General features: G+C 41.6%; 1 protein-coding gene and 3 long non-coding RNA genes across 4 annotated transcripts; 3 read left to right on the top strand and 1 right to left on the bottom strand.

The window, feature by feature from the left end:
• Positions 1–2,967: 2,967 nt before the first annotated feature.
• On the top strand, positions 2,968–7,012 carry LOC139433217 (uncharacterized). The gene is made up of 5 exons (XR_011642785.1): positions 2,968–3,057; positions 4,556–4,839; positions 5,066–5,159; positions 5,268–5,355; positions 5,421–7,012. It is a non-coding gene; the product is annotated as an uncharacterized lncRNA (long non-coding RNA).
• A 2,276-nt stretch (positions 7,013–9,288) lies between these two features.
• LOC139433219 (uncharacterized) lies at positions 9,289–27,000 on the top strand. Its single transcript, XR_011642787.1, has 3 exons — positions 9,289–9,375; positions 26,284–26,426; positions 26,919–27,000. It is a non-coding gene; the product is annotated as an uncharacterized lncRNA (long non-coding RNA).
• On the bottom strand, positions 11,263–13,267 carry LOC117440976 (uncharacterized). Its single transcript, XM_071202142.1, has 4 exons — positions 12,651–13,267; positions 12,173–12,328; positions 11,985–12,077; positions 11,263–11,724 (listed from the first exon to the last, which is right to left on the bottom strand). The coding sequence occupies exons 1-4, from the start codon at positions 12,822–12,824 to the stop codon at positions 11,545–11,547; spliced, it is 603 nt and encodes a 200-aa protein (XP_071058243.1). The 5' UTR covers positions 12,825–13,267; the 3' UTR covers positions 11,263–11,544.
• LOC139433218 (uncharacterized) lies at positions 17,348–22,503 on the top strand. Its single transcript, XR_011642786.1, has 4 exons — positions 17,348–17,445; positions 18,050–18,174; positions 18,275–18,408; positions 22,096–22,503. It is a non-coding gene; the product is annotated as an uncharacterized lncRNA (long non-coding RNA).
• Positions 27,001–27,643: the final 643 nt, after the last annotated feature.

Here is a 27,643-nt window from a genome sequence, read left to right on the forward strand (position 1 = left end):
CAGATGCTAACAACAACAATAGCCGCGTTCACACTGCGGTACGGTAATGCACGTAAGGTCTCTCTCTCTCGCTCGCTCGGGCCACACACACCCTCCCGGTCCTCCCGATGGCCAGTCGGTGCCTGCCGGTGAGCGTGGAAGTGTGGTCTGCCACAAGCGGGCGGCAGGAGCGGGGCTGTCAGCATCAGCTTGTAGATGGTATTTTAAACTCGATGCGCTCTGAAACTACGGGGCGGCCGAGGAAAAAAATACACATGCGTTAATCGCGTTAAAATAATTAGTGGCGTTAATTTTTTTTTGCGTTAACGCGTTATTAACGCGTTAACTTGACAGCCCTAATATATATAAATACACATATTCACAGGACCCATACACAGTCGGTCTGAATACACACACGGTACAGTAACATCCATGTCAGCTGCAAAGCAAGCTGCTCTGAGGAACATTCAGTGATCCCTTCAACCAAGGCCAGTCCATGCCTGAAGCGCATTTCCTGCCACGGCAATTAAGAATTCTAGTGAGACGCTCTTCAACCAGCTGAATAAATACATACATATTTAATGTGTAAAAGCAGGACCGTTAGTACATGAATCTGCAACGTCTTCATACATTCAACCATTTTAAATTAATGTCATTATTTCATTATTTCCTACATTCTGTTTTCTTCAGTTCAATAAACATCACACACACACACACACACACACACACACACACACACACACACACACACACACACACACACACACACACACACACACAAAATAACAGGGTGCCCGAGTGGAGCTTCCTTACCCCCCCCTGTCGCCTGTCGTTATGATTTGATTTGTGAATGGGAGAAGTTGTAGAAAACAAAACACTAATTATTCAAAGCAGAGTATTTCATTTGATATAAAAAGTGATTTGTTTTCCATGTCATTCGTGTATTTTATTCTTAACAGAAAGTTATTTATTTCTAAGCTCCAAATCCACATGTTCCCCTCAGGGGCCTTTGTGCCCTAAAAACACGCGTGCCACCAAAAGCCGAATGGCCTTGCCCCTAAGATGATGGAATTCCAAGCCTGGTTGGCACCAAGCGGTACATCAGCGCATGAGTTCAGTCTTTCTTTTATGGTCCTTAAATACCGTCTCGGCCACTGCGCTCATCGCTTGCATCCTTTCAAACAGGTGGAGTCTGAAGCAGGCCGTGCTGAAACTGAAGGAAGGACAGACCGTGGACCTGCTGAGCCCTCCTGCAGCACCGAGCTGTGGCACCGAGCTGTGATGCAGCGAACACACCCAGGCACTGGCCAGCTGTGTGCACCGAGGACCACGTGTCGTCTGGTCTAACTAGCTGTAACAAGATGGAGGTGTATTAAACCAGAAGCAGATCTGTTGAAGGGAGCAGCCACACGAGGCAAATGTCTTTGAACGTCACGGCTTCTCACCGGCTGATCTGGACTTGTTGATATGTTGTATTAAATGATGTGAAGGCTTTTCTCTGTTGTTCTGAAGCCGGGTCGTTTTGGTTTCACAGGATACTGGCTTTAGAATCAGAACATGCAGCACACAGTGCCCCAAGTGGGCCGGTAGCATATGTGCTGCTACTAAGGAATGCCTACAATGAACCAGACGAAAAATAAATGTGGCACTTCCACATTTTACTCTTTACCCAGGGAGCACTGCTTCCCAGCGGGTACTCACTGCTGCATGGCATTACGTTAGCGCTCAGGTGCTTCCATTAGCCAACCTAAACAACCTAAACTCCATCCTCTGCTGTTGTCGGTTTGATGAGAGGGACATCAAACAGTCGTGGGACGAGCTTCTGTTGTTGTGCGGGACCTTGTCTCAATCGACAAAGCTGCAGCACTGCTTCGCTCGAGCCTGTTCGGCTGCTGGGCTTATAGAGAGGCGAAGTCCCTCCCCTTCCTCCATGGGACCTTATTTCAGAAAAAGTATATATTGAAGTCGATGGGGAGAGAAAAGTTACCACGAATTACAGATATGATGTTTGTCAATTTAAAAGATAATTTTGCAAGTTAAAAAAATCTAAAAATGTCGTAAAACTGTGAAGTAACACTTTGTTTTGTGTGAAACCGCTCAATGAACTACATCTCCCATCATGCACCACACACCCAGACGGCCGTCACGTTGGAACATTTCACTTCTTTCTTTCAGAACGAGGCGGAAAGTATTAAAAGAGGTGAAAATCACTCCAAGTCTGGGCGCATTGAGAGCTGTGCACACACAAGGGGAGTGAGTCGGTTCCGTGGAGCCAGCATGCGGGACCGGGACTCTGGGAGTTGTAGTCTTTCGAGTTGCGTATTTTTCATCGTCTTATATTTCAACAGTTTTACGACAAACTGACTTTTTTTGATTAACCGTGCTTCACCTGAACCTCGTGGCACTAGAGAGGACGGCAGGATTGTAATTTCCCGTGTTCAGTGAATGAAATTATTATGTAAAAGATTATTATGAAGGCTCACCTTCATATGACCATTATAGTTATAAAACAATAAGAGAATGAATGAAAAACAGTTATGAAATACTATATGACAGTAAAACAAGAATACAGTTTAAAAGGTGAGTGATTTGTAAAATCAAAAAGACATATTGATGGTGTGGTATTTCCAAGTTGAGAGCAAGAAAAATATCCTATCTTTTTTAATGTGATAGCCTATAACAAATCCAGCCGTGTGTGTGTGTGTGTGTGTGTGTGCGCACGCGCTGGAGCTATGTGCTATGTGCAACTCAAGGCATCAGCATCTCTTTGACAAAAAATAAAAATGAATAACATCTTTAATTGTTGTTTGTTTGTCGTAAAGCTCTTTTAGTTTTAAACCTGGTGGTTATACGCTTCGTAGTTTTTTGTGACCCCAAGTTAAAAACAACGAGGTTTCATCTGGATGTTTGCTGGATACTTGGAAACAGCTCGTCCCAATACCCCTCCTCCACTCCTCCTTCCCCTCACTCGCGTCTTAGCTCCGCCTCCGTAAGATGCGAGCGAGAGACACGAGGAGGTGACGCGAGGACAACAACAAGCTGGAGGAGAGTCCTCCCCCGTCAGACTGAGGGGCTCAGGTGAGCAAAGGACTCTCGGAGTGTTTAGTAGTGATGGCAGTTTGACACTGAAGCTTCGAACGGAGCTTCAACCCTGGACTTCCTATTCCATAGAAACTTGCTTCAAGTCACGTGACATGTGACGTCCTTCATTTCCTGAATGAATCAACTCACTGGCTCCCCGTCCAATCAGGTGATTCAATGCACTGCCTCGTCTCGATTCTGACAGGTGACAGGTTGAAACCGTTTCAAATTTGAGCGCTTCAACACTTTATAACCGCGCTAAACAATGCGCAATGTGTGGGTTGTTGTTGCTGTTGACTTGTTGTTGGCATTGCATTTGAATTGGATCATTATAGAGCAAGCCAGGACGAAAGATAGGTCGTTATGGCTCGTGAAACACTTCGAAATGTGGAGAAGCTGTGAACAAAAATAAAATGAGTAATATAAAATTAAAAAACACTTCAATGGTCTAAGGCAGGGGGGTCAAACTCAATTTCATCGCGGGCCACATCAGCATTATGGCTGCACTCAAAGGGCCGGTTGTAACTTTAAGATTATATAAAAATACATACATAAATATATCATATATATAAAATAATGTATTATATTACATCATTGCCTCTGCATTGGATTATCATCGGATAGGGTAATAACTACATAATTAACTACGCCTGAAAGCAGAAGTCAAGTCTCTTCAGTGCGTATGTCCCAAAATGATTTAAAAAGAAACGCCAAATTCTGGAGAAAAAAGAAATAGAAGTGACATTTTGAAATAAAAATCTAATTCTGAGAAAAAGGAATTCTATGAAAAAATGCATATTTTGAAGAAAAAAAGGCAAATTCTGAGAAAAAAGTAATATTTGAGATGCATTGTGGGACATGTAGTTTATGGGCAACGTGCTTCTGTAGCATGTAACCGTATAATAAACATATTATATTCTTTGCAAGCTCTTGTGGGGCCACATAAAATGAAGTCGCGGGCCGAATGTGGCCCCCGGGCCTTGAGTTTGACACCCCTGGTCTAAGGAATAGATAGCCCAGTGGGTAGAGCCGGCGGCCAGGACGCAGCGATGTCCTCCACGCAGCTGGTTCAAAGCCCGGAATAGTTAAACTTGTAATCATTGCTTTTCAACTTTAATACTTTAATAACTGATAACAGGCCCTCTCCGCCCAAAAGAAGGTCCAGCACTCTCTAGTCTCTTCTCAATAACCCAATACACACAATTATCAATCTTTAATTGCAAATAGAACATGATATTCAGTCTTAGTGTGTGTGTGTATACGTTAAACCCACTGCAGCCTTGCACTTCGCCAGGAGAGGTCGCTGCAACTGAAGCTTCGAGAAATGAACCTATTTCCGACACAATTGTCCAAGTGGTTCGAAGCTTCATTCAAAGCTTCATTTTGCCATCACTAGTGTTCAGAACGGTTTGGTCCCAAATTATTCAACACATGTATCGAGACAATAAATGAACTGTTTCTATAGTCGATCAACACCGTGTGTTACTCATTACAGGATAATCACATGGCACTGAATCAGACCGGCTGTTCTCCTCTGTTTACATCCTGCTGGTTTAAATTACGGCCCATTCCCAAACCGCCCCCTACACCCTACCCCTCCGTTTGCGCGTTCACGCGGAGGGTCCGCCATATTAAGGGCTGGTCCAAAGCAATCAGGGCGGAGGCGTAGTGGGTTATAAAAGCCTCCGACAGCGAGTTTGCATGGATGCAGGCTTGATAATCTCACTCCACAGGTGTGCAACCGTTTTTCGGGCATGGAGGAAACAACGTCATACAAATGTGAGTTCCATGTGCTTATTTTTTTAAAGGATAAATAATACGTTGCCTTAACTAAAACATGTATTTATAAATCTACACGTGTTAATTTGATTTGCCAAGATTACATTAGATTTTTATTTTGAAGATGTACAAATCTAAATCGGAATCAAACTAACAACACGTGTCAATTCATGTATCCATTCACTTACGAAATCGGTTTAAACTTAAGTGTGATTTGTAATTTCAGGGACTGTGGTAAAAACCAAGGCACGTATTGCTTTAAGAATGGAAAAGGAAGACCTGTTCTGCAAAAAACGCAATGCTGCCAAAGAAGCATGGGAGTGAGTTATATACTCAATTCATATTTTGTGCAATGAAAGTAATGAATGTGCACTGTGGGTCATTGCCTCAACACCAATATATATTGTTTAAATATTCTATGATAACAGGTCAATCATTAAGGAACTGGACCTTGGGCAACATGTGTCTCACAAACAGGCCTTCAAGAAATGGGAGAACCTAAAAAAGAAATACAAGGTAAATGGTGTATTGTTATTGTAAAAGCTGAACAAAGATTTCTAACATGCATTTGTTTGCAATAGGAACTTAAAAGGCCAAGGACTGGAACAGGGACTGATCAGGGGGAAGAAACCCCTGCAACGTGGCCCTTCTTCATGGCCATGGATGAGGCCATAGGTGCAAGGCCTTCAATTAGTCCTTCTGTCCTTGTTGCCTCAGCCTTGGCAAACCCCACAATTACATTACATCACATTGCATTTAGCTGACGCTTTTATCCAAAGCGACTTACAATAAGTACGTTCGACCAGGAAGACACAACCTTGAGGAAAACAGAATCATATAAGAACATCAGGTTTCAAAGAGCCAATCGTTTCAAGTGCTGCTCAACTGGCTTTAGAGGAGCCAGTCCTTTATTAGTATATAAGTGCTTTGTTAGCAGTTCTTTGTTAGTAATTCTATCCTCGAGGTGGAGTCGAGAGAGATGAGTTTTCAGTCTGGAAGGTGTGTGAGCTTTCTGCTGTCCTGATGTCAATGGGGAGCTCATTCCACCATCTTGGAGCCAGGACAGCAAACCCACGTGTTTCTGCTGATGGGAACTTGGGTCCCCCTCGCAGCGAGGGTGCAGCGAGCCGTCTGGCTGATGCAGAGCGTAGTGCACGCGCTGGGGTGTACGGTTTAACCATGTCCTGGATGTAGGAAGGGCCAGATCCATTCGCAGCATGGTACGCAAGCACCAGGGTCCTGAAGTGGATTCTAGCAGTTACCGGAAGCCAGTGGAGGGAGCGGAGGAGCGGCGTGGTGTGGGAGCATTCAGGAAGGTTGAAGACCAGACGAGCCGCTGCATTCTGGATGAGCTGCAGAGGTCGGAGGGCACATGCAGGGAGACCAGCAGGAGGGAGTTGCAGTAGTTTAGGCGTGAGGTGACGAGAGCCTGGACCAGAACCTGCTGGCTTTCTGGGTCAGCTGGGGACGCGTCCTCCTGATGCTGTAGAGCGTGTATCTGCAGCAGCGGGTTGTAGCAGCTGTTTGCAGTGAAGGACAGGTTGTTATCTAGGATCCCACCCAGAGTCCTTGCAGTCTGAGTCGGGGAAACAATCCTCTTTGATCCGGAGGCTGCTTCCTGCTCCTCTTCCTTCCCCCCCCAAATGTGGCTGATGATCCAGACCCCTCACCACCCTCATCACTGTCTGAGGCTGGAACCACCCAGCAGCCCCCCCCCAAAAAAAGAAAAGGTGCAATGAGAGTGCTGGAGTGCCTAGAACGCGAGGCAGAAAAAGAGGACGAACGCCACAGACAAATAATGCAGCACTCAGATACATTTCTAACCCTGTTCGAAAAAATGGTCGACAAAATGTGATTTATTTCTCCCCCCCCACCATTGGCCATTTCTATGTTGATTATTGATGTTACTTTAAAGACTTTTTTTTGTTCGCTTGTATTATTTAACGTACTGTCCTTCATGTCTTCAATATTGTATGGGATATAGTAAATACAGGTAGACGGGTGATGAAGGTGACATTGCGTTTGCTTGATTGTTAGATGGCTACATTCTTCTGTGTGGGTTTCATAATGTGGAAGGAAAAGTTGTGCACAAAGTAATGGTGTGCACGGAACTAAAGTGTTTTTTCCAAAGTCTGAAGATTAACCCTGAATATCAGCATCTTAAATAAAGATATGTGTGTACCTATGAAGCGCCTTCTGTTGGATCTTGCCATTGCAGCCGCTAACAGGCGACGGATAGCAACGCAGGTCAATGCAGCCGACAGATGTGGGTTGGACACCATGACGTCCGTTTCCTGCGGAGAGGGGAGGCCGTCCCAAAGCTTGCCGCTGTATTTATACCCTTAACCCCTAATGGAGGGAACTTCATTCAGCTGTGAGTGTGCCTACAGACGGAGTTCACTCCGTCACGGAGGGGGAGGGTCGAGGGAGTGGTTTGGGATTGGGCCTCAATAGGACAATACTCTGAGCATGCGCAGTGTAGTTTTTACAGTCACCGTTCACTCAGACAGAGAGAGGGAGGGGCAGGATCGGGTTTTGTCCCACATGGCTCTAAGCAGCTCAATAGGCACACACTGAGACACTAATTAGAAGAACACAGACTAAAACAGCAATGAGACGAATCAGAGGATTAAACATGATCTTAAAATATATTTTATATATTTTTTGCATTTTTTTGTCATCATTATTTTTATTACTTCCTGCTGACACTAGGTGGGGCTGTTCCCCACCTGCCCCGAATGACCAGTCACCACTGATTACCTTACACCGTCAGCAACTGTAAACTGCTTCTTTGGCATAGTGGAAGTGAACACCATGTCACTCACTCTGCCTGGTTTCACACACTATTAATTACACAAAAGAATTGTCAATTTAATTGAAAAGGTCGTTGATGCAATATACTAGATCAGCTCTTGGCACAAAGGAAACCGTGGATTGGCTGTGAACACATTATTATTATTATTGTCACAGTATGCCACTGATAAAGTTAGCAACCACCTTTTTTAAATGAGATGTAAAAGTTATATAATTAAACATTTTGTTATTCACTGACATTTAATCATTATAGAACAATATTTAAAAAGTATCTCTATTTTAAACTAACACTTTAAGGACTTTAAGAAGAAGGACTAAGATGTGTGAAAATCAACAGATTTAGGGATTTTAGGAGTCATGCCTATTGAGGTTTGTAGGCTCGTGTAATATCTGCAGGGCTGCTGGAATAACATCCAGGTAACTGTAAAGCTGATACGGGAAGTGGCTTGCCAGTCTTTTCACAATTCCAAAATATGGTGACAGCCTGTATATAGATTAAGTTTAATTTAAATATCACTTAACCATAGTATTGAAGATAGCAGATCATTCATAACATTATACATACAAATGATCGAAATCAAATGTATTATTACATTTACAGCCTTTTCACTTTTGTGTTGTGCAGGATACGTAGGAGATGGGAAAAGAGGTGTCGTTCGGGCTATGTACTCTGAGCATCCTCACCCTGGGTTCTGCAGCCATCTTTGCTCAACGGATGCTGGGAGTTTTGAGTAGGAGGTACCTGGTGTTAAGGCCCCGATATTCAAAACACAGCATTGTTTTTTGCGTTAAAAACAGGCTAACCTTGACGCTGATTTGGGTGACTTGTGTAATTCGTGGAGAAGCGAAGAGTTGTCGTTTTGGTATACAGGTATAACGTACTTTGACAGTGACAAACATGTTTTTTAAAATAACAAGAATACAGTTTAAAGGGGAGTGACTTGTAAAATATCCATAAAGAAAAAGAGTAATCTGCTTCCAGTTCTGTTTCATCTGGTGTTGAGAGATGTATCCATTGGTCTCTTCATGTTGCTCTCGAAGCGCACCAGATGGATGCTTTCAACTTCAATATTTAAAAACAAATTTGCACACATCTTGTGTCCATATCTTTCTGTTGTCATGCCACAACCGTGTATGCATGCATGCGCGAGTCATGGTAACATATCTGGATTCAGAGGTAAACCAGGCAGCGTCTTCAGACTGAAGCGAGAGGAGAAGCAGGGACACCCACGACATATTGTATAAAATTGTGTTTAAATTAAACATGTTCATAGATTTCTTAGACAGCTTCATAGACTTTGACAGCACTATCATCAGTGTCTGTTCCATTCATGTGTATTTTCAGACATGTAACCACTTGAGCCATCAATACTTAGTCTTTTCCCCCTCTACACCAAACCTCTGCCAACAATAGCAGATCTGTAGTAACTCTGGGGACCCCCTGTGGAAGACCCCTGCTGGAGACTGTATGTTGAGCCAGCTACGCTTTTCGGCGCGAGCAACCATAACAGAGAATAGCAGTGCAGTGTTTGCCACTGTGTCACGTTAATGTTGATGTATCTGCACCAGCATGGGAGAAGAGTCTGAAGAGAGTCCTCTGTGAGATGAGACCAATGACGAGGCTGACACTACTAAACGGGTTACCGAGCCCAATTGGCGATACGTCGACAGTGATGAAGAGGAGGAGGAGGAGGGTCCTGCTAAGAAGAGGGTGTTGTAAAGGTAAGTTTAGATTTAGCTGCATAACAGTAACTGTTTAAGGTAAACAATCAACGTGTGTGTGTGTGTGTGTGTGTGTGTGTGTGTGTGTGTGTGTGTGTGTGTGTGTGTGTGTGTGTGTGTGTGTGTGTGTGTGTGTGTGTGTGTGTGTGTGTGTGTGTGTGTGTGTGTGTGTGTGTGTGTGAGAGAGTGTGTGTGTGAGAGAGAGAGAGTGTGATCTTTGGAGCTATGTGCAACTCAAGGCTTATGCTCGAACGGGAGCTGCCTGGACGCTGCGATCATGTTGCGCGCACTCTCCGAGCTGAGTGTGCTGCTGAGTGTGCTGCTGAGTGTGCTGACTTCTCCTCCAATGTCCCGCTGTCTGCTTCCTGCATCAAGTCAAGTCTATGGAGTTAGATTTGGGTCAATATTCTAGCGCGTAAAACAAGCTACTCACGAGCGGAAAATGTGCTTTTACACGCGCATAAAATGACCCTCGCGCGCAGATTAAACCCCCGCGAGCGGCTCTGCGCCCGCGAGTGGCTCTGCGCTCGCTCGTGAGAGAGACAGCCTTCTTGCTCGCTCGCGGGAGTGTCAGCTTCGCGTATCGAAAGCCTAAAGTGCCACTATTCGCCCGTTTAAAACGCCCGTTTTTCGCGCGTAAAACGCGCGTTTTTGACGCGTATAAAACGCGCGTTTTTTTAATATGATAATGAGCCCCTCCTTCTGATTTCCATAGCCACTAAGTTTAAAGTGTCTTTAACCAATCAGTGAAGAGTAAAGCCAGACCAAAGCAATCTGTAGTTGAAAAGTTCTTGACATTTTTAGGCTTTGCTGTAAATTGTATATTATTCCAGATTCAGGGATGAAACAAATTTTCCTTTGAATATAATCAATAAATCAAACAATATAAAATATATATATATAAAAAATACAATTGCCTTACCCTTTTCCTTAACCCTATGGAGTATAAGGATATTTTCTCGATATGTAGACGTCTCCTTAAATCACCTTTTAAATGTACTTATAACATGGCACCCCATATGTTACTTATCAAAATATTCAGGACACTCTCTGGTCTTGCTAGAGATGCAAGTCACTCACCTTAGAGCACTGTCTTATGAGATACTTAGCTGAAAATGAGAAATCCGATTTTTGGAAAACCATAGGTGAAAACACATTTACTCATCTCATCTATTTTTTGGGGCGTTCTAGATTTGGTTTACAAAAGTAGTGAAATAATATGAATTACACTATAGGCCTATATAGATTAAATGAAATGTTATTCATGTGTAAAATAGTTCCATCCCTCTGCTTTCACCACAGAAAAGTTACATCAGGACTGATTCATCACTTCATATTCCACACCAAGGTTCATGTGATGTGTACAAATACAAATTGAGCATTAGAACTTTTTTTTTTCTTCAACCAACAATTTATGTTATTATAAGAAACTGTAAAATCTCAATATTTACAATATCAGAACTTTTTCAACCAACTATTCATTATAAATGAATGCCTGTGAGACATGTCATCTCTGAAAATGATTAGACATGCATAACTTCTACAGTGAAGATCGGTCATACTGTAAGTGCAACTTCTGAACACAACACTTTTTCGCAAATGTTTTACAATGCATAATTATTATAAAACCTAGGTTTTAGAAACCGTACCATGTAACAATGGGAACTGTGAGTGAGTGCAACAAAGTGTCTACTCTGGGATGAACAGCTGGGTTCTCAGTTTATTCACTTTTGGGCTCATCTTTTTCCCCTCAAGCTTCATCAATACTTTTTGCACAACGTCAAAAGTGGATTGCAGTTATTTCTGATATCTTAAGTTCAGTCAGACAACTCACGTGTTTCTTTAACATGTTTATTAGAAGCAGCATATAGTTGCGTTTGGCGATTAGGCTCGGGCATCATCACTCCACAGATATACATAGCACGATGAATGATGATCAAATAACTAACCCCCGAGCCTACAGGTGGAAGCTGGGGTGGTGGTGGGGCAGCAAGCAGCAGTGACGTGGAAGTAGCTGCAGCTATAGTAGCAGCAGCAAGCAATGCATGGAGAGAGATCTGGCAGGTTAAATAGAGCAGCATATTAAGGAGACTCTGTTTGGTTGGTTGTAGAGTGGCAAGGGGGCTTTATGTATGAATGCAGCGTAAGTGCTCGAGTTGACTGCCTGCACTAGCTCGCAGGCATTTCAGTGCGTATATGAGCCCGAAGAGCATGGCAAAAGCTGTCGCAACCCAGGGCAAGGCGCTGAGGACCTCTGATTCTTCGATGAGAACCTTGACGTCTTTGGGTCGATGAAACTGATCCTCTTTCCCAGTGACAAAGGTTTCCATTGTTGCCTGCCTCAGCGTCCTGCATATCATGCAAAACAAAGGGGAATGGATGAGGACCACAGAGTGTAGTTCAACAGGCCTGAGGCGCAAATGTTTCCCCAAGATTGCAGCTACCTTTTACAAATACAAGATTAGAGTGGATAGATGAAAAGGAAAGTTCTCAGTTCAGTCGGCTCAAGAGGTCATCACATGACTATCTTTCTAACCAAGCAGTTATTTGCATGCAGTACAAATATGTTTTCTTTTATGAACAAACTTCTTGTGAGTGAGAGGTCTTACCTGGAATTCTTTGATGAGATGGTCAACAGGTTCACCCAGGTAGACCATTAGAGATTTGAGGATGCATGCTCTTCTGATGGCGATGTCCACAGTCTGAGTAAGAACAGATATATATATAATAAATCAAATGCAAGAAAAAGGACGATTCAGCCACTGATCCCACAGATAAAAAACTCATTCATAGATACCTCATCCAAAACCTGCAAGATCCCGGTGGTCTTCTGTTTCACAACTCCTCCCCTGCTCCTGATGACCTGCGGCAGTTTGGTGGAGTGTTTGTCCAACTGCGCCGAGAACTTTGTCTCCAATGGAAATGTTGTTATGCGCATGAACTCAGCATTTACCTAGAAAATATAAGCAGCATAGAAAACAAAAAATACTGAGAATTTATAATACACATATTTTTTATAAAGAGCCAACGGTTTGATTAAAAGTACTCCAAGTCAGCTTGTATGAATGTAACATTTAAATGAATTAATCCACATATTGAAAACCGCCACCAAATAAAGACACTAAGAGTAATAGATGTAAAGCTTATATTGTGATATATATTCAAAAATAAACGTCAACATATTTGCCTTGGCTGTCTATAGTTGTTAGTTAGTTGGGCCCTCATTTCTTCTCCACTACAGGCTTACAATCAAGGTGTTCATCAAAAATAATTACCTCTTCCATGTGAAAAAGTGCAGGCCACCGCTCCAAGAGGCCTTCAATGCTTGGCCTCTGATGCACTATTTCTTGTCTTCGGTATCCAAACGCCTTCGCCATCTTTTCTTTTATTGATTGCCGGTTGTTTCTTTTCTGTTGTTCTGCCAAAAGGGAAATTGTCTCTTGCTCCATGCTTTCTGGAGTCTCACCAATCGACAAGGACGTAAAATGGTTGGCCTCAGCTCGCCTGGCTCTCTTTAAATTCTTCGCAGGGTAGGACTCTTCTTGAGACTTGGTCTTCAACGAGTTCACAGCAAGCTCTGCAGATGATTTGAGCTTGGTGTCAGTCTAGATTGGTTCTTTGTGTACTCTACATTTCCTCTCTGTAATTGACATTCTGTGTCATAGGAGAAGACCGGGATAGGAAACACTTTAGGCCACTGCTGTGTTCTTAATGATTCCGAGGAAGAGCCGCTAAGTAGTACTGTGTCATCGGTATTCACAGATTCAGAGGAGTCTTCACTGTACAGTCCACTTGTAGGGGTACTATTTAAATGGTATCTCAACTGGGTACAAGACCACAGTTGGAGAATCGGAGTCTAATTCGACAACTTTGATCAATGTTAAATCTTTAATTGCATGTGTAGATGTAAGATTAACAAATGTGTTCCCAAAATCAGTGTCCAATCCACATGAATTCTTGACCTCCTCAATGAGCTCTTCCATTGAGTTGGGAATCCCATTTCGAAGCTCCAGTCTGACGCTGTTGTGGTCGTTCAAGATGATCAGCAATCGAACAGGTGGTTCAATATCAGCCATGGCGCTCTAAGAGAAAGAGAAATAGAGAGATGTGAAGAGGGAATTAATGAAATGCAGGTGTACACTCAATACATTCTTTCTTTTCAAATTGCATTGTACTTTACAAAGTATTACATACAAAGTTCATATATATATATATTAGGGCTGTCAAACGATTACATTTTTTTAAATCAGATTAATCACAGCTTAAAAATGTATTAATCATGATTAATCACCATTCGAACTATGTCCAAAATATGCCATTTCTTTATGTATATTGTTGTGGGAATGGAAAGATAAATGAAAGAAGGCGGATATATCCATTTAACATTGTTCTGTGTGTCAAAATGAAAGACAGCCCACTAAAATTCGTTACTCAAAGCCTATACTTTATTTTAGGACAGTGGTCAACATTTTGGTGATGTAAAAATATATAACACAATGTTGTAAACTCAAGTTACATTTACAATATCTTTATCAATTGAACTCGAAAATTAAAATATAAGTCGCTCGTCAATATGAAAGAAACACACTTACTCTGTCCTTAAATTGACGTTTAACACCAGAATTTCTACTCTGGTAATACATACAAATGTATAGTCTTATCTATTTATTTACAATATAAAACACGCAGCCCGCCTGTTCATACTGTTTACAGGCCACCAAGCCTCAGTTAAGAAAAGGTAAAGTTAATATACTTAATGTTTGTCTGAGTATATTTACCTTTGAATCTGGCCATGACTCATGCTGGTAGACCGCTAACGCTAGCATTCTTTATTCAGACATTGACTTTAGCCTGTAGTCATGGGTGGGTAGTGTTAAGTTAAGAACATTTAAGTTAAGAACATTTAACGTTACAGTTAATGTTGTGTTGAGAAATATATGCTCTGCTGAGTGTTCTTCACTGGATAATGCGTGGTCTGAATAAAGAATGCTAAACGTTAGCGCATGCTAAACATTAGCACAAGCTAAACGTTAGCGCATGCTAAACATTAGCGCAAGCTTTTACGGCCTACTCAGTCAGAGTCACGGCCAGACACACGTAGGCTAACGTTTCCCATAAGTAACGTTACATTTTCTTAACTGAGCTACCGGACTGTAGTAACGTTAGCCACCCATAACTCAAAGCGGGCTAAAGGCTAAAGCTAATGTCTGAATAAAGCATGCTAGCGTTAGCTTATAAGGGCTATCAACAGCCGGTAAGACCCACAGCCAGAGTCAACGGAAGATATACTCAGACAAGCGTTAACGTTTCGGTATTATATTAATATATATACATTAGTTTATCCTTACCAGTATCACATGTGCTTGTTTTCCAAGTGTCAAAGACTGGAGGCGGATGAAGTCTGCTGGTTACGACGATTACCTCAGTCACTACCATGGTCACTACCGAACTGCCCGATCTGTACTGCCTATGTGCGAGATGGTCTGCTACATACGGCAACCCAAATGGGACACTTGACACAGTGGCCTTTGGCAAAGCAGAAAAAGAACACCCGACAATATTAATCTGAACGAGAGAGATTAGTTAGTTAGTTATTGTTATTACAACGTGACTTCTCTATTATTTAACAACTCTTTTTATTGGGTTCTTTTATTTTGGGTTAAGTAGATTGTCAGAATAAGTGAGAAATTGATTTAACTTCTGTTAGACAGCTATCATACTGAATAAATATTTACAGTGAATGTATGCAAAAATATATGGCATTAATAATGTATAATCTAATTACATTAACTGTGAATGTTTCATTTTATTTCAAATGAAATAAAATTACATGAACAAGTTGATTCAAGAATAAATCTCTGTTATTAGATCAATACTTTTCTTATATGACTATTATTGCTACATTTGAAAGGTCTTTACCAGTTTTGGAATTATATATATATAGCACCTTCTGCCATCCCATCTCTACTGACAATCATTAACACTTAGATTTTATATTTATATTCACTGTTGGATGCTGGACCTAAGATTTTCAACGACATAATTACTCTGTTGCTATGTTAGATCATTACCCAGTTTTCTCTAACATCAACACAAATAGGAAGTGAGTATATTTTCCAGGTGGTGCTTTGGTAAAGCAGACTGGGAGAAATGTAGAATTTTCTGTAAGGAGTCAGCACAATTGTTAGCATTAGAAGGAAGTATAGAGGAGTGCTCAAATCAAATCAAATCACAATGCACATTAAAGAAGCAGCAAATAAAACTATACCAAAAAGAACAACAGAGGGTAGGAAGAAAGTGGTGCCGTGGTGGAATGAGGAATGTAGCAGAGCTATTACAGAACAAAACAAGGTATTCAGTAACTACAGACATAGCATTAACATCACACTTGTGTAAATGGATGGAGAAGATGACATATAGCCATGTCTTAGAACAAAGAGGGTTGCTGAGTAATTTCCAGACTGGTTTTCGCAAAGGAAGATCCACAATGCTTTGGTTAGAGTGATCAATGAGGTGGGAATACAGTGTGAAGACACTGAAAATGAAAGAGGTTATGGCAATAGTATATTTTGACATTGAAAAGGCTTATGACTCTATGTGGAGGGATGGGTTACTCATCAAATTAAGTGACAGGTGACAGTAACAGTGACAGTAACAGGATCATGGCTCAGACAGGAAATTCAGAGTTCAAGTAGGGGCAGAGGTTTCGAAAGACTTCAATATAGAAAATGGTATTCCCCAAGGGAGTTCAATCAGCGTGATATTATTTAACATTATGATAAATGACATATTGACTAAGTTGGACGGATGCATCAAACCTGCGTTGTAGATGACGGGGACATATGGATAAGGGGAAGAAATGTTCCAGAAGTGGTCATACAACTGGGGTTTCAAACTGTCAGCAAGCACATCTTGCTTCATGACATTTACAAATAAACGCAAGATGGAGACTGAGAAGCTTACAGTATATGGAAAGCCGATGAATGAGGTCAATGCATTTCAATATCTGGGGCTATGGTTAGATAGTAAATGTACATGGAAAACCCATATTAAACATTTGGAAACAAAATCCCAAAAAGTTTTGAACTTATTAAGAGCAGTGGCTGGATGAGACTGGGGGGCAGACAAACAGGCACTAATTGACATCTATAGGGCAATTATGAGGACAACTCTGGATTACGGGTGTATAATATATGCAGCAGCAGCAAAAACGTCATTACTAAATATTTATAGATTACAATATAAAGCGATACGGTTGTGTATAGGTGCAATTAAGTCAATAATTATCACAATTACCTCAAAATATACACAGATGGTTCTAAGAACAAGAGTGTGTTGGAGTTGGTATATATATCCCAGACTTTAAAATATTGATTTCAAGAAGAACGTCAGATCAATTATCACTCAGTGTGCAACAGAAATGCTGGCTGTAATAATAGGATTACAGTGGGTTGAAGAGGTCAGACCAGATAGGGTGGTGATATGCACAGATTCATTATCCATTTAAAAAAGTATACAGTCAACAACAACTGTCAGAGAAGAATTACTCATAGAACTTAATCTAGGAAATCATGATAGCTAGACTCAGACTGGATCACACAGCATTGAATGTTACTCTATGTCATAGGAACTGTGGATTTAAAAAAAATGTGGAACATATCATATTACACTGCAACATGTACAAAACAGAGAGGGAAAAACTAAGAGACAGGGTCAGAGAGGCAGGAAGGGAGTGGAGCCTGATGGGGATACTGGGAACAGAAGGTGAGGGGGTAAGAGCTACCAGGAAGGCCATTCTTAAGTATTTGAGTGAAAAAGGATTGATTGGAAGAATTTAAAACAACGTAAACACAGTGGTATAATTCCACAAGTGCTGATAGGATGATATGTTGATACACGCTCTTGTACAGTAGGGGGCGGTATGCACCTTAAAGTTGTTTGCAATCCGCCAAAAAAGCCGAGAGAAGAAGAAGAAGCAGAAGAAGAAGAACAACGATTATACATCCATGGAACGACCAGACACATGGCAGCAACGTTCCCTCTGCTTCATTAATTTCTCCTGTTCAACAGGTTAGTAGTGTGGACACCGATTATGTTATATTTCGATCTAAGACGTGTGTTTGAAACTGTTTTATGTGTAGTTTAATGTCATTCTGTGAGCTACGCCACTAGCGTGTGGCTAATGGCGTCCGCTAGCTTCTTTAGCACAGGCTGTTGCCCCCTGAATAATGAAACATGTTACCATGTGTATGACTCCCGTGCACTAGTCTGGCTTACATTTAAAGTTTATTCTGTTTGTATAAATATGTGAAATGCTGGTCTGAGGTCATAATTGTTCATATTATTTAAATGCTAAAGCGCTAATGCTATGCTAATGGTGTGCCTGTACAACATAGCCATGTTAAAGTGACTACAGTCAACCGGAGGGTGTGTTATCTGTAATCGCTGTATTATATACTGTAAATGAAAAAGGCTTTAATCCTTCATGAAAGTCATAATATGGCATGTGGATTTATGTCCATTTTTGATTAGAGACAAATATGTCATACGGTTATTTTGATATGCTAAATGTATGTTTACATTCTCAGTTAGCGTCAGGCCTCACTGAGGCGAAGTATTGAGGTAGAAAGCTGGTGAAGCCATTTCCTGCTGTCATTATATTCTGTTTGCACAGATAATAAACCTGGTTGGCACGAAGGAAGTCGTTTTCATTCGACACAACGCAGAGATACATGTGGCGTCAATCCAGACCGGTTACACAAAGAATGATTAGATAAATAGAGAAAACAGATATAATTTGTAAGTGAATTTATTAATTTGTTTAATACATTCTGGCTAGAACGACCACACAGACGGCAGCAACTTTCCCTCTGCTTCATTCTTTTCTCCTGATCAACAGGCTTATTATCTGATTACCAGCTCTGCACAGCGGACTTGTAACACTAGCAGCAGTGGAGATGGAGCATCAGAGCCTGGAGGCTTCGACTCTCCTGAAGAAGAAGAAGACAGCAACAAGGATCCATTTGAAGATAGGTAAATATTACAGTAATAGTGTATTTGCATTGTGTGGGTGTAAAGGTGTAACTTTGGTTTGATAAGTGGGGGGGGGGACACAGAACAGGGGGCAATGAAACATTTTCTCAATTTAATTCCATTTCCTGCCTTTCTACAAATATATTAGGGACTATAGTGTTAACAAATCCAAGAAAAATGTGTAGTGTATATAATCAGTGTGCACACTTATCTAGTATCCTATCCATGTGAACCTGTTTTATTTGTGATGACCTCACATCCTCTAGGGGGGGTACTAGTATATATATTTCAATCATCAAAATCCATTAGAATATGCTCACAAGCAATAACACATATTTGATCAACTCCTCTCTCCTATCTTTATCTTACCAAGTCTGCATTCTTTCTTTTTATTTATGCATATTTTACTAATCACTCCCCTTTCAAATTGTGTTTTTTATTTTGTACTGACCTATTGCACACAGTGGAATGATTTATTAACTAATTTTATATACAACTAATATTACATAGATGGAAATGATGACCAAATCTCCCTGAGCTGACGTTATCTCTCTCAGTCCCACAGGAGAGAGCTCTCCCTCTCCTTATTGTTGAAACGGCTTCTAATTCGGGTTGCCAGAAACTGACCATGATCAAAATCGATTATTCGGCAGCCCTGGCGAATAATAATCGATTATTTGACCCCCCCCCCCCCCCCCCCCCGCGGGAGAAAAAAAAAAAAACTCAGACAAAAGGAATTCCGTTGTTTTCTTTACTGGAACATGTTTAACAAACAACAAACAAGCATGTCATCACAACGACGTGGCCTTGAAGTGAAGTCGGTAATGGCCGGCTGCTGCGTCTTTCTCTGTAACCTCTTTGGCTTCGCACTCAAATGCGAACGCATTGTTGAGGTTGAGCTGTGATAGACCAACGTCTTTTCGCAGAGCTTGCATTTAACTTCCTTTGGACTTGTAAGTTCGAAGTAGTTCCACGAGGAGGAACTCTTTTTACCTGCCGCTTTGTTCATCTTTAGTCGCACGTGTGAGGGAGAGGGGGGGCGGGGGCGGTGTGTAGCGTCTGCAGCAGCAGTCTGCTCTGCACGCAGGCTTCCTCCAAGTTTACAGTAAAACAAACTGGTGGTGTGACCAATGACCATTTACAATTATTAATACTATTACTATTATTAGCATATATATATATATATATTTTTTTTTTGGTTGAAACTAAGCCAGAAAAAAAAAAAAATATATATATAAATCAAATCGATTTTTAAAAATAATATTCGATTATGGAGACTGTAACGAATATTCGAATAATCGCTGGCATCCCTACTTCTAATCTCCGTTAGCTCCGAGCTAGCACCAAATACTAACAACGGCCCATTCCCAAACCGCCCCCTACCCCTCCGTTTGCACGTTCACGCGGAGGGTCCGCCATATTGAGGGCTGTTCCAAACCAACGAGTGTGGAGGGGGAGTGGGCTCTCAAGCCCTCAAACAGCGAGTCTGCAGCGGTGCTGACTTGAGACCGGTCTCTAACTGACCGGAGTCACGCTGTGTGTGTCCTCAGGAAACAAGCTGTTTACAAGTAGTTCCAGCAAACATCCACTGATAAACTGCGATGTTAACGACCTCATGATGACCTCATATGTTTTTAACTGAGGATCAAACCTGTGTTTAGTCTAGAAAAAGGTAAATGTGTGCATTTTATTATAAAGTTGTGTATATTTACAGACCGTTGCAAAAACTAAGAAGCTTATAAACATCAGGTTTAAAACTAAAAGAGCTTTGAAACACAATGAAAGATGTTTGGAGTTTTATTTGAGTTATTCATTTAAACTTTTTGTCAAAGAGATGCTGATTTGAAACCGTTGTTACATACAGTTACGGCACTTCCTGTTTCCCCCGGAGAGAGGGGAGGCCGTCCCAAAGCTTGCTGCTGTGTTTACTCCCTCCATCTGACAGGAGGAGCCTCGTTGAGCTGCGAGTGTGGCTACAGACGGAGTTCACTCCGTCACGGAGGGGTAGGGTCGAGGGAGTGGTTTGGGATTGGGCCAACGTCTCTTTCTATAGAGGCTTCTCAATACTCAAATTTCCCCTCCTCGACTCCTCGACTCCTCGGTCCTCCGGTAGTGACCCGGAAATGAATTTCAGCGCGCCATTTTGAAGGACGTCTCATTTCTCTAAATGCACACCGAGGACCGAGGATCGAGCGTCGAGGAGGCTCTCTGGAGGAGCTATAGCCGAGGATACACTGATGGTTCCTCCACGGCTCCTCCGCGGATGCATTTCCGGGAACGGTGGAGGCGTGACGCACGGCCGGACTTATCTCAGCCAATCACAGCTCTGCATGCATCCCCTGGATATTATTTGAGAACCTGCTCTCATCGCAACGCGATGTTTACAGTGAGAACAGCTGTGAGGTGCAGAAAGCAGAGCAGTGTGTAAAATATATATCACTCAGTATAACAGGCCTACTCTCTTTATTTGCTTTAGTTTAGTAGATATCTACAAAGAGTCCATATTTTTCTAAAACCATTTAGTGCTTCACATAATAAAATACACAACGGCTGTAGCCTGATTATGCTTTAGCAGCTGTAGGTGTGTGTGGTACAGTATGTAGGTGTGTGTTGTACAGTGTGTTGTACAGTGTGTAGGTGCGTGTGTTGTACAGTGTGTAGGTGTGTGTTGTACAGTGTGTAGGTGTGTGTGTTGTACAGTGTGTAGGTGTGTGTTGTACAGTGCGCAGATGCCGCGGACAGACGGGTCTCAGTTGGTTTGATGTCCTTACTTTTAATACTTGCAAATACAACTTTTGGCCCGTAATTTCAATTCCCCATTTCAGCGACCAGAGAGAGAGGGGGGGGGGGGGGTATATCCAGTCTCTGACTGTGTTACGTTATTATGAGAGTGCTCTCATACTTTAAATTGCATATATTTATATAAATATATTTGTGTGTGTGTGTCCGCATCTGTAGCCTGGTATTGTCTCATTATACCGCACTCTCAATGAATTCAAAGTAAATATGTGGGGGAACAAAGTTCAGCTGATCTAACAGAGATTATAAAATATGACAAAACACTCGCCAGCTGATGCAGCTGTTGCCACGTAATAATGAACGGACGTCGCTTTAATATGACCGCTCAGAGGAGAGGAGTTCTCATTTCTTTAAACGTCTGCTGCTTCCCCTCCTCTCTCCTCGGTTCCCCTCCTCGGTCCTCCGCTCGCATCTCCTGTGGGCGGGACTAAGTCTCGAGGAGGGGAGTCGAGGAGGGGAGTCGAGGAGGGGAAATTTGAGTATTGAGAAGCCTCTTATCTCTCACACGCTGCTCCTCCTCCTCCTCCTCCTCCTCCTCCTCCTCCTCCTCCTCCTCCTCCTCCTCCTCCTCCTCCTCCTCCTCCTCCTCCTCCTCAGTCTTAGTCCATGAGCTGGACTAAGGCATTTGTTTTCAATTCTCTACAAGAATACTATAGGTAGTTGCACAGTTTGTGCGAGAGTAAGTTGTTTTCTTCTCCTCCTCCTCCTCCTCCTCCTCCTCCTCCTCCTCCTCCTCCTCCTCCTCCTCCTCCTCCTCCTCCTCCTCCTCCTCCTCCTCCTCCAGAGAGAGAGAGAGAATTTTATTTTGAGTTATGCTTGAGAAACATTCCACTTGAACTTTATTTTAACAAACTTAGTAGTAATTATTGTCCTATATATTTTTTTCAGATTTCACAGCTTTCTGGGCCTAGCAGCAAGAACCTCCATCTGTCCCTGCCCCCAGGTCAAGATCTACCGTGGCTCAAGGGCCTTCACCACCAAGGACCAGAGGACCATCATCACTACAGTGGCCTCCATCTGCCACAAGATTAAGATACACCTCGGTACAAAGGCCTCCACCACAGCCATCACGATCAACCCAGCCAGCAAAGAAGTCTCGCCTAGCAGACGTACCTCCCACATGGCCACCAGCATCAACCTGGGACAATCACACCTACCTACCTCCCTCCGACACAGCCACCAGCAGCCCATGCACCATCACCTACACAGCAGCCAGACCCCCTGTCCTGGAAGACAGACAAAGACCATGACACTGCTCCCCCTGTCTTTACATTTATAATGAATAGTTGGTTGAAAAAGTTCTGATATTGTAAATATTGAGATTTTACAGTTTCTTATAATAACATAAATTGTTGGTTGAAGAAAAAAAAAAGTTCTAATGCTCAATTTGTATTTGTACACATCACATGAACCTTGGTGTGGAATATGAAGTGATGAATCAGTCCTGATGTAACTTTTCTGTGGTGAAAGCAGAGGGATGGAACTATTTTACACATGAATAACATTTCATTTAATCTATATAGGCCTATAGTGTAATTCATATTATTTCACTACTTTTGTAAACCAAATCTAGAACGCCCCAAAAAATAGATGAGATGAGTAAATGTGTTTTCACCTATGGTTTTCCAAAAATCGGATTTCTCATTTTCAGCTAAGTATCTCATAAGACAGTGCTCTAAGGTGAGTGACTTGCATCTCTAGCAAGACCAGAGAGTGTCCTGAATATTTTGATAAGTAACATATGGGGTGCCATGTTATAAGTACATTTAAAAGGTGATTTAAGGAGACGTCTACATATCGAGAAAATATCCTTATACTCCATAGGGTTAAGGAAAAGGGTAAGGCAATTGTATTTTTTATATATATATATTTTATATTGTTTGATTTATTGATTATATTCAAAGGAAAATTTGTTTCATCCCTGAATCTGGAATAATATACAATTTACAGCAAAGCCTAAAAATGTCAAGAACTTTTCAACTACAGATTGCTTTGGTCTGGCTTTACTCTTCACTGATTGGTTAAAGACACTTTAAACTTAGTGGCTATGGAAATCAGAAGGAGGGGCTCATTATCATATTAAAAAAACGCGCGTTTTATACGCGTCTAAAACGCGCGTTTTTTTGGTTAAAAACGCGCGTTTTTGACGCGTAAAAAACGCGCGTTTTATACGCGTCGAGAACGCGCGAAAAACGGGCGTTTTTTACGAAAAACGCGCGTTTTAAACGGGCGAATAGTGGCACTTTAGGCTTTCGATATTCGCGGAGTCTGTCTACGCGCGCGTGAAAAGTTTCTGGGATTTTGGAGCGGAGCCACTGGACTTTGATTGACAGCTGCAAGAAAACCCGGAGTTGCCAGGTTTGATAAATGCCTGCACTACCAAGAGCCGAGGAGTGACGGCAGCAAAATCAGTTGGACGAGATTGAATGGTAAAATTGTCCATAAAAAACTATTATATTCGTAAAGTGTACAGCTAATATATATATATATATATATATATATATAAAAATTTATTTTATATAAAACAATATATTTTTGAGTGGGCTGTATCTGTCGAAAATTGCTAGCTACTGTCTGCTGAACACTCTTAGAAGGGATGTGTCAAATATGACACAACATGTGTTGAATTTCAACACACCTACAGAGTGTGCTCAGGGACAACACGTGTTGTGTTGATTTATGTGTAAATCATTTTTACACACAAAATGTGTTGCATGCCCCTAACACACAATGTGCACATTTTACACATTGTGTGTCATAAATGTGTAACCAAGATGAACACACTCATTTGTTATTTCTGCACATTTTGTGTTATATTTCTTTAACCAGAATTAACATTTGATTGTGTTATATCTGCACATTGTGTGTCAATGACGAAGTACCAGGTGGTGGATATGGTTTTTATTCAAAAAAATTGAATGCAAGAATAAATTCATTTATTTACAAGGATTTCATTAGCACAATATGTCATTAAGAAAATAATTGTTAACATTTAAAAACATTAATATTTTTCTAATTCATCAAATGTTGACAGAATAGATCATTCATAAAATCACACCTAAAAAAACCTTATACCTTGGTTAAAACAAACTTAATCTTCAGCAAACTATTGTTGTGAATGACTTTCAGCTGAGGGAATATAGTGATGAGACTCTTCACAAGGACCACCTTTTCAGTGTTGGGTGGATAATTAAGGATTAAAATGAATGACAAGTGAGCTATTTATTTTTTATTTTTCAAAAAGAATACAAAAAGTTCTAGCATACAAATATTACAAATGCGTGATAATAAAGCAATTGGTTATAAAGAATGTCCTTTTGTATCAAGCAAATACATTTTTACAACCAATATATCACTTAAATGCAACAATTATATATACACATATGGACAACTTTACCATTCAATCTCGTCCAACTGATTTTGCTGCCGTCTCTCCTCGGCTCTTGGTAGTTCAGGCATTTATCAAACCTGGCAACCCCGGGTTTCCTTGCAGCTGTCAATCAAAGTCCAGTGGCTCCGCCCCAAAGTGCCAGAAACTTTTCACGCGCGCGTAGACAGACTCCGCGAGGCTGACACTCCCGCGAGCGAGCAAGAAGGCTGTTTCTCTCGCTCGCGAGCGCAGAGCCACTCGCGGGCGCAGAGCCGCTCGCGGGGGTTTAATCTGCGCGCGAGGGTCATTTTATGCGCGTGTAAAAGCACATTTTCAGCTCGTGAGTAGCTTGTTTTACGCGCTAGAATATTGACCCAAATCTGACTCCATACAAGTCCTCAGCGCAGTTGTCGGCGAAATGTCGCTCCTCTGTTTTCATTTAAACAGCTCCTTATATCCGTTAGCGCAGCTAGCTAGCACCAGATGCTAACAACAACAATACACGTAAGGTCTCTCCCGTGTGTGTGTGTGTGTGTGTGTGTGTGTGTGTGTGTGCAGGGCCGGCCCTGACCAATTTGCCGCCCTAGGCAAGATTTTAGCTGGCGCCCCCCCCCCCAAATGCAGACACTCACTATGATTCGCACGTGCACGGTTGTGGCATGACCACAAAAACAAAGATATTGACACAAGATGTGTGCAACTGTATTTAGTTTCCTATCCATTTGAACATGATTTAAGTGGGGGGGGGGGGGCTCTTCTAGGGGGGTCCGGGGGCATGCACCCCTGGGAAGACTTTTTTTTTTATATTGAAGTTGAAAGCATCAATCTGGTGCACTTTGAGAGCAACATTAGGAGATCTATGGAAACATCTCTCAACACCCAGATGAAACAGAACTGTAAGCAGATTTTCTTTTTCTTTATGGATAATTTACAAATCACTCCCCTTTCAAACTGTATTCTAGTTTATTAATAACAACTTGTACTGTCAGTATTTTATACCTGTTTTTCACCTATTCTCTTATTTTTGTATAACTATAATGATCATATAAAGGTGTACCTTTACCTCACTGAGCTGAGGTTATCAGAGCCTCTCAGTCTTTCAGGAGAGAGCTCTCTAAAGCTCTCCCCCCGCAGCCGCTTACACAGTAAATTCCAATGTTAATAAAAGCACACAGAAGCTGTGTACGTTTTTTGGGAGTTTGATTTATTTTAAATGAATACAAATACAAAATTAAAACCTATAATTGCACACTAAAACCATTATTTCAAAAAAAGAACAATTTCACATAAACCTTTGGTTTTTACTGGGGCTGGGGGGTTCAACTTGATTTGGGGGGGGGGTGCCATAGTTTATGGGTGCTGTACGCAATATAGGCGTAGTTCTGTTAGTATAAGATAATAAGAAGTACTTTGTTGATCCAAAATCGGGAAATTGTGTTGTTATGAAATAAAAAAAAAATATATATATTTTTTTTTTTCTAACTTTTTTTTTTTTTCCAATTTTCGGCGCCCCCTATGTGTTGATGCGCCCTTAGCATTCGCCTATACTGCCTATGCCGAGGGCCGGCCCTGTGTGTGTGTGTGTGTGTGTGTGTGACAACAGTTCAGGAGTTGAGGGATGCAAACTTGGCCCTGAAAAATGAAAACGATCATTTGAAAGACCTCATAATAAATCGTAAGTATTATTGTATTGCAATATTTTTCAGATTGAAATGGTGAAGGGGTCAGGAGTCTTTTGCAAAAGAGATGCGTGGAAGGCATCCATTCACACCACCTCTGGCACAGCAATGGGGCGAACTCTCCTCCTCGGCACATGTCCCCTTGAAGCTGCTTCAGAGCATCCTCAACGGTAACAAAAAAAAGCTACTGTTCAAAATCTCTTTAAATCAATCCTGTGAGTAATAAAGAAAGGCCGTTCACGTGTGTTTTTCTTTCTAAACTGATTCACCTAAGAATGGAAACACGGAACTATTTTCTTACTCTCTGTTTTCGCTGCTGCAATCTGTTGCTGCGAGTAATGTTTTTTTACAATTGTCCCACACTCTAGCCCAGTGGTTCTCCAACTGTATCATTTCAAGGACCCCCATAACTCAGAGTGTATGATTGGAAACCAAATGTGTATGGGTCTATTTGGAACACCCCCAAGGAACCTTGAGTGTCATTTGTCCCTGGACAACCACTCTACTCTAAAGTGTGGGCCATTAGTATGTAAACAATAGCTGCTGCAGATCAGCAGGATTACCCGCTTTTCATTTGCAACATAATAATTGTGAAATATTACTATATAGACATTTTTATTAATTGGGATAAAGCCCTTGAGATCCACCATCTCGTTTTCAAGGGGGTCCCGATTACTTTAGGTGGCCAGCCAAGGCGAGGCGACGGGGAGCAGCTGGAAGCCCTGGACCCAGGAGAAAAGGCGGCCATAATCGGTGAGTAAAAACGAATGAATTTAGAAAGGAAAATAAAAGTGAATAGAGATGCCTCAAGTTGACTTCTTAGCTATCAGGTAGGATCAGCATCAGCATCAGGCAAGTGAGAGGACACCCGTTAATGGCATCTGCACGGATCAGCACCTACTGGGTGACCACTACATGTTCAATGGCTCACTTCTTGATCACAGCTCTCTTCTAATAGAACCCGTGTTCTGGGCTAGCGTGCTTCCTCTGTGGCGTCCTCTGTGTTATAGAATGTGTAGTCGTTAATAACCCCATGACACTAATCGTTCTCCTCTGCAGTGTTAAATAACCAGCATCTTCACCCTTAATCAACGACCAGCCCGTTGTACTGTGTGTGCCATATCACGTCTTTAATTCATGTTCTTGATGCGATGCGTATCTTACTGCTCTCCTGGGGAACAACCTGCTGATGATCTCTGTTGTTTGAAGTGAAGTTCATGTGATGTCATTTTTTTTTAAACAGTATTTTGAAAAGCCAAACTTTACCTAATTCTAACTAATAATTGTAAACTTAGCAGCTTCTTAGACAGATTTGGTAAATGCACTGACTGTTCAGATAATTCAAAAATAATAGGAATGATTTATGAAACAAATCACTAATAAAATA

Source organism: Pseudochaenichthys georgianus, unplaced genomic scaffold, assembly GCF_902827115.2.
Source record: "Pseudochaenichthys georgianus unplaced genomic scaffold, fPseGeo1.2 scaffold_1358_arrow_ctg1, whole genome shotgun sequence".
Taxonomy (NCBI): Eukaryota; Metazoa; Chordata; class Actinopteri; order Perciformes; family Channichthyidae; genus Pseudochaenichthys; species Pseudochaenichthys georgianus.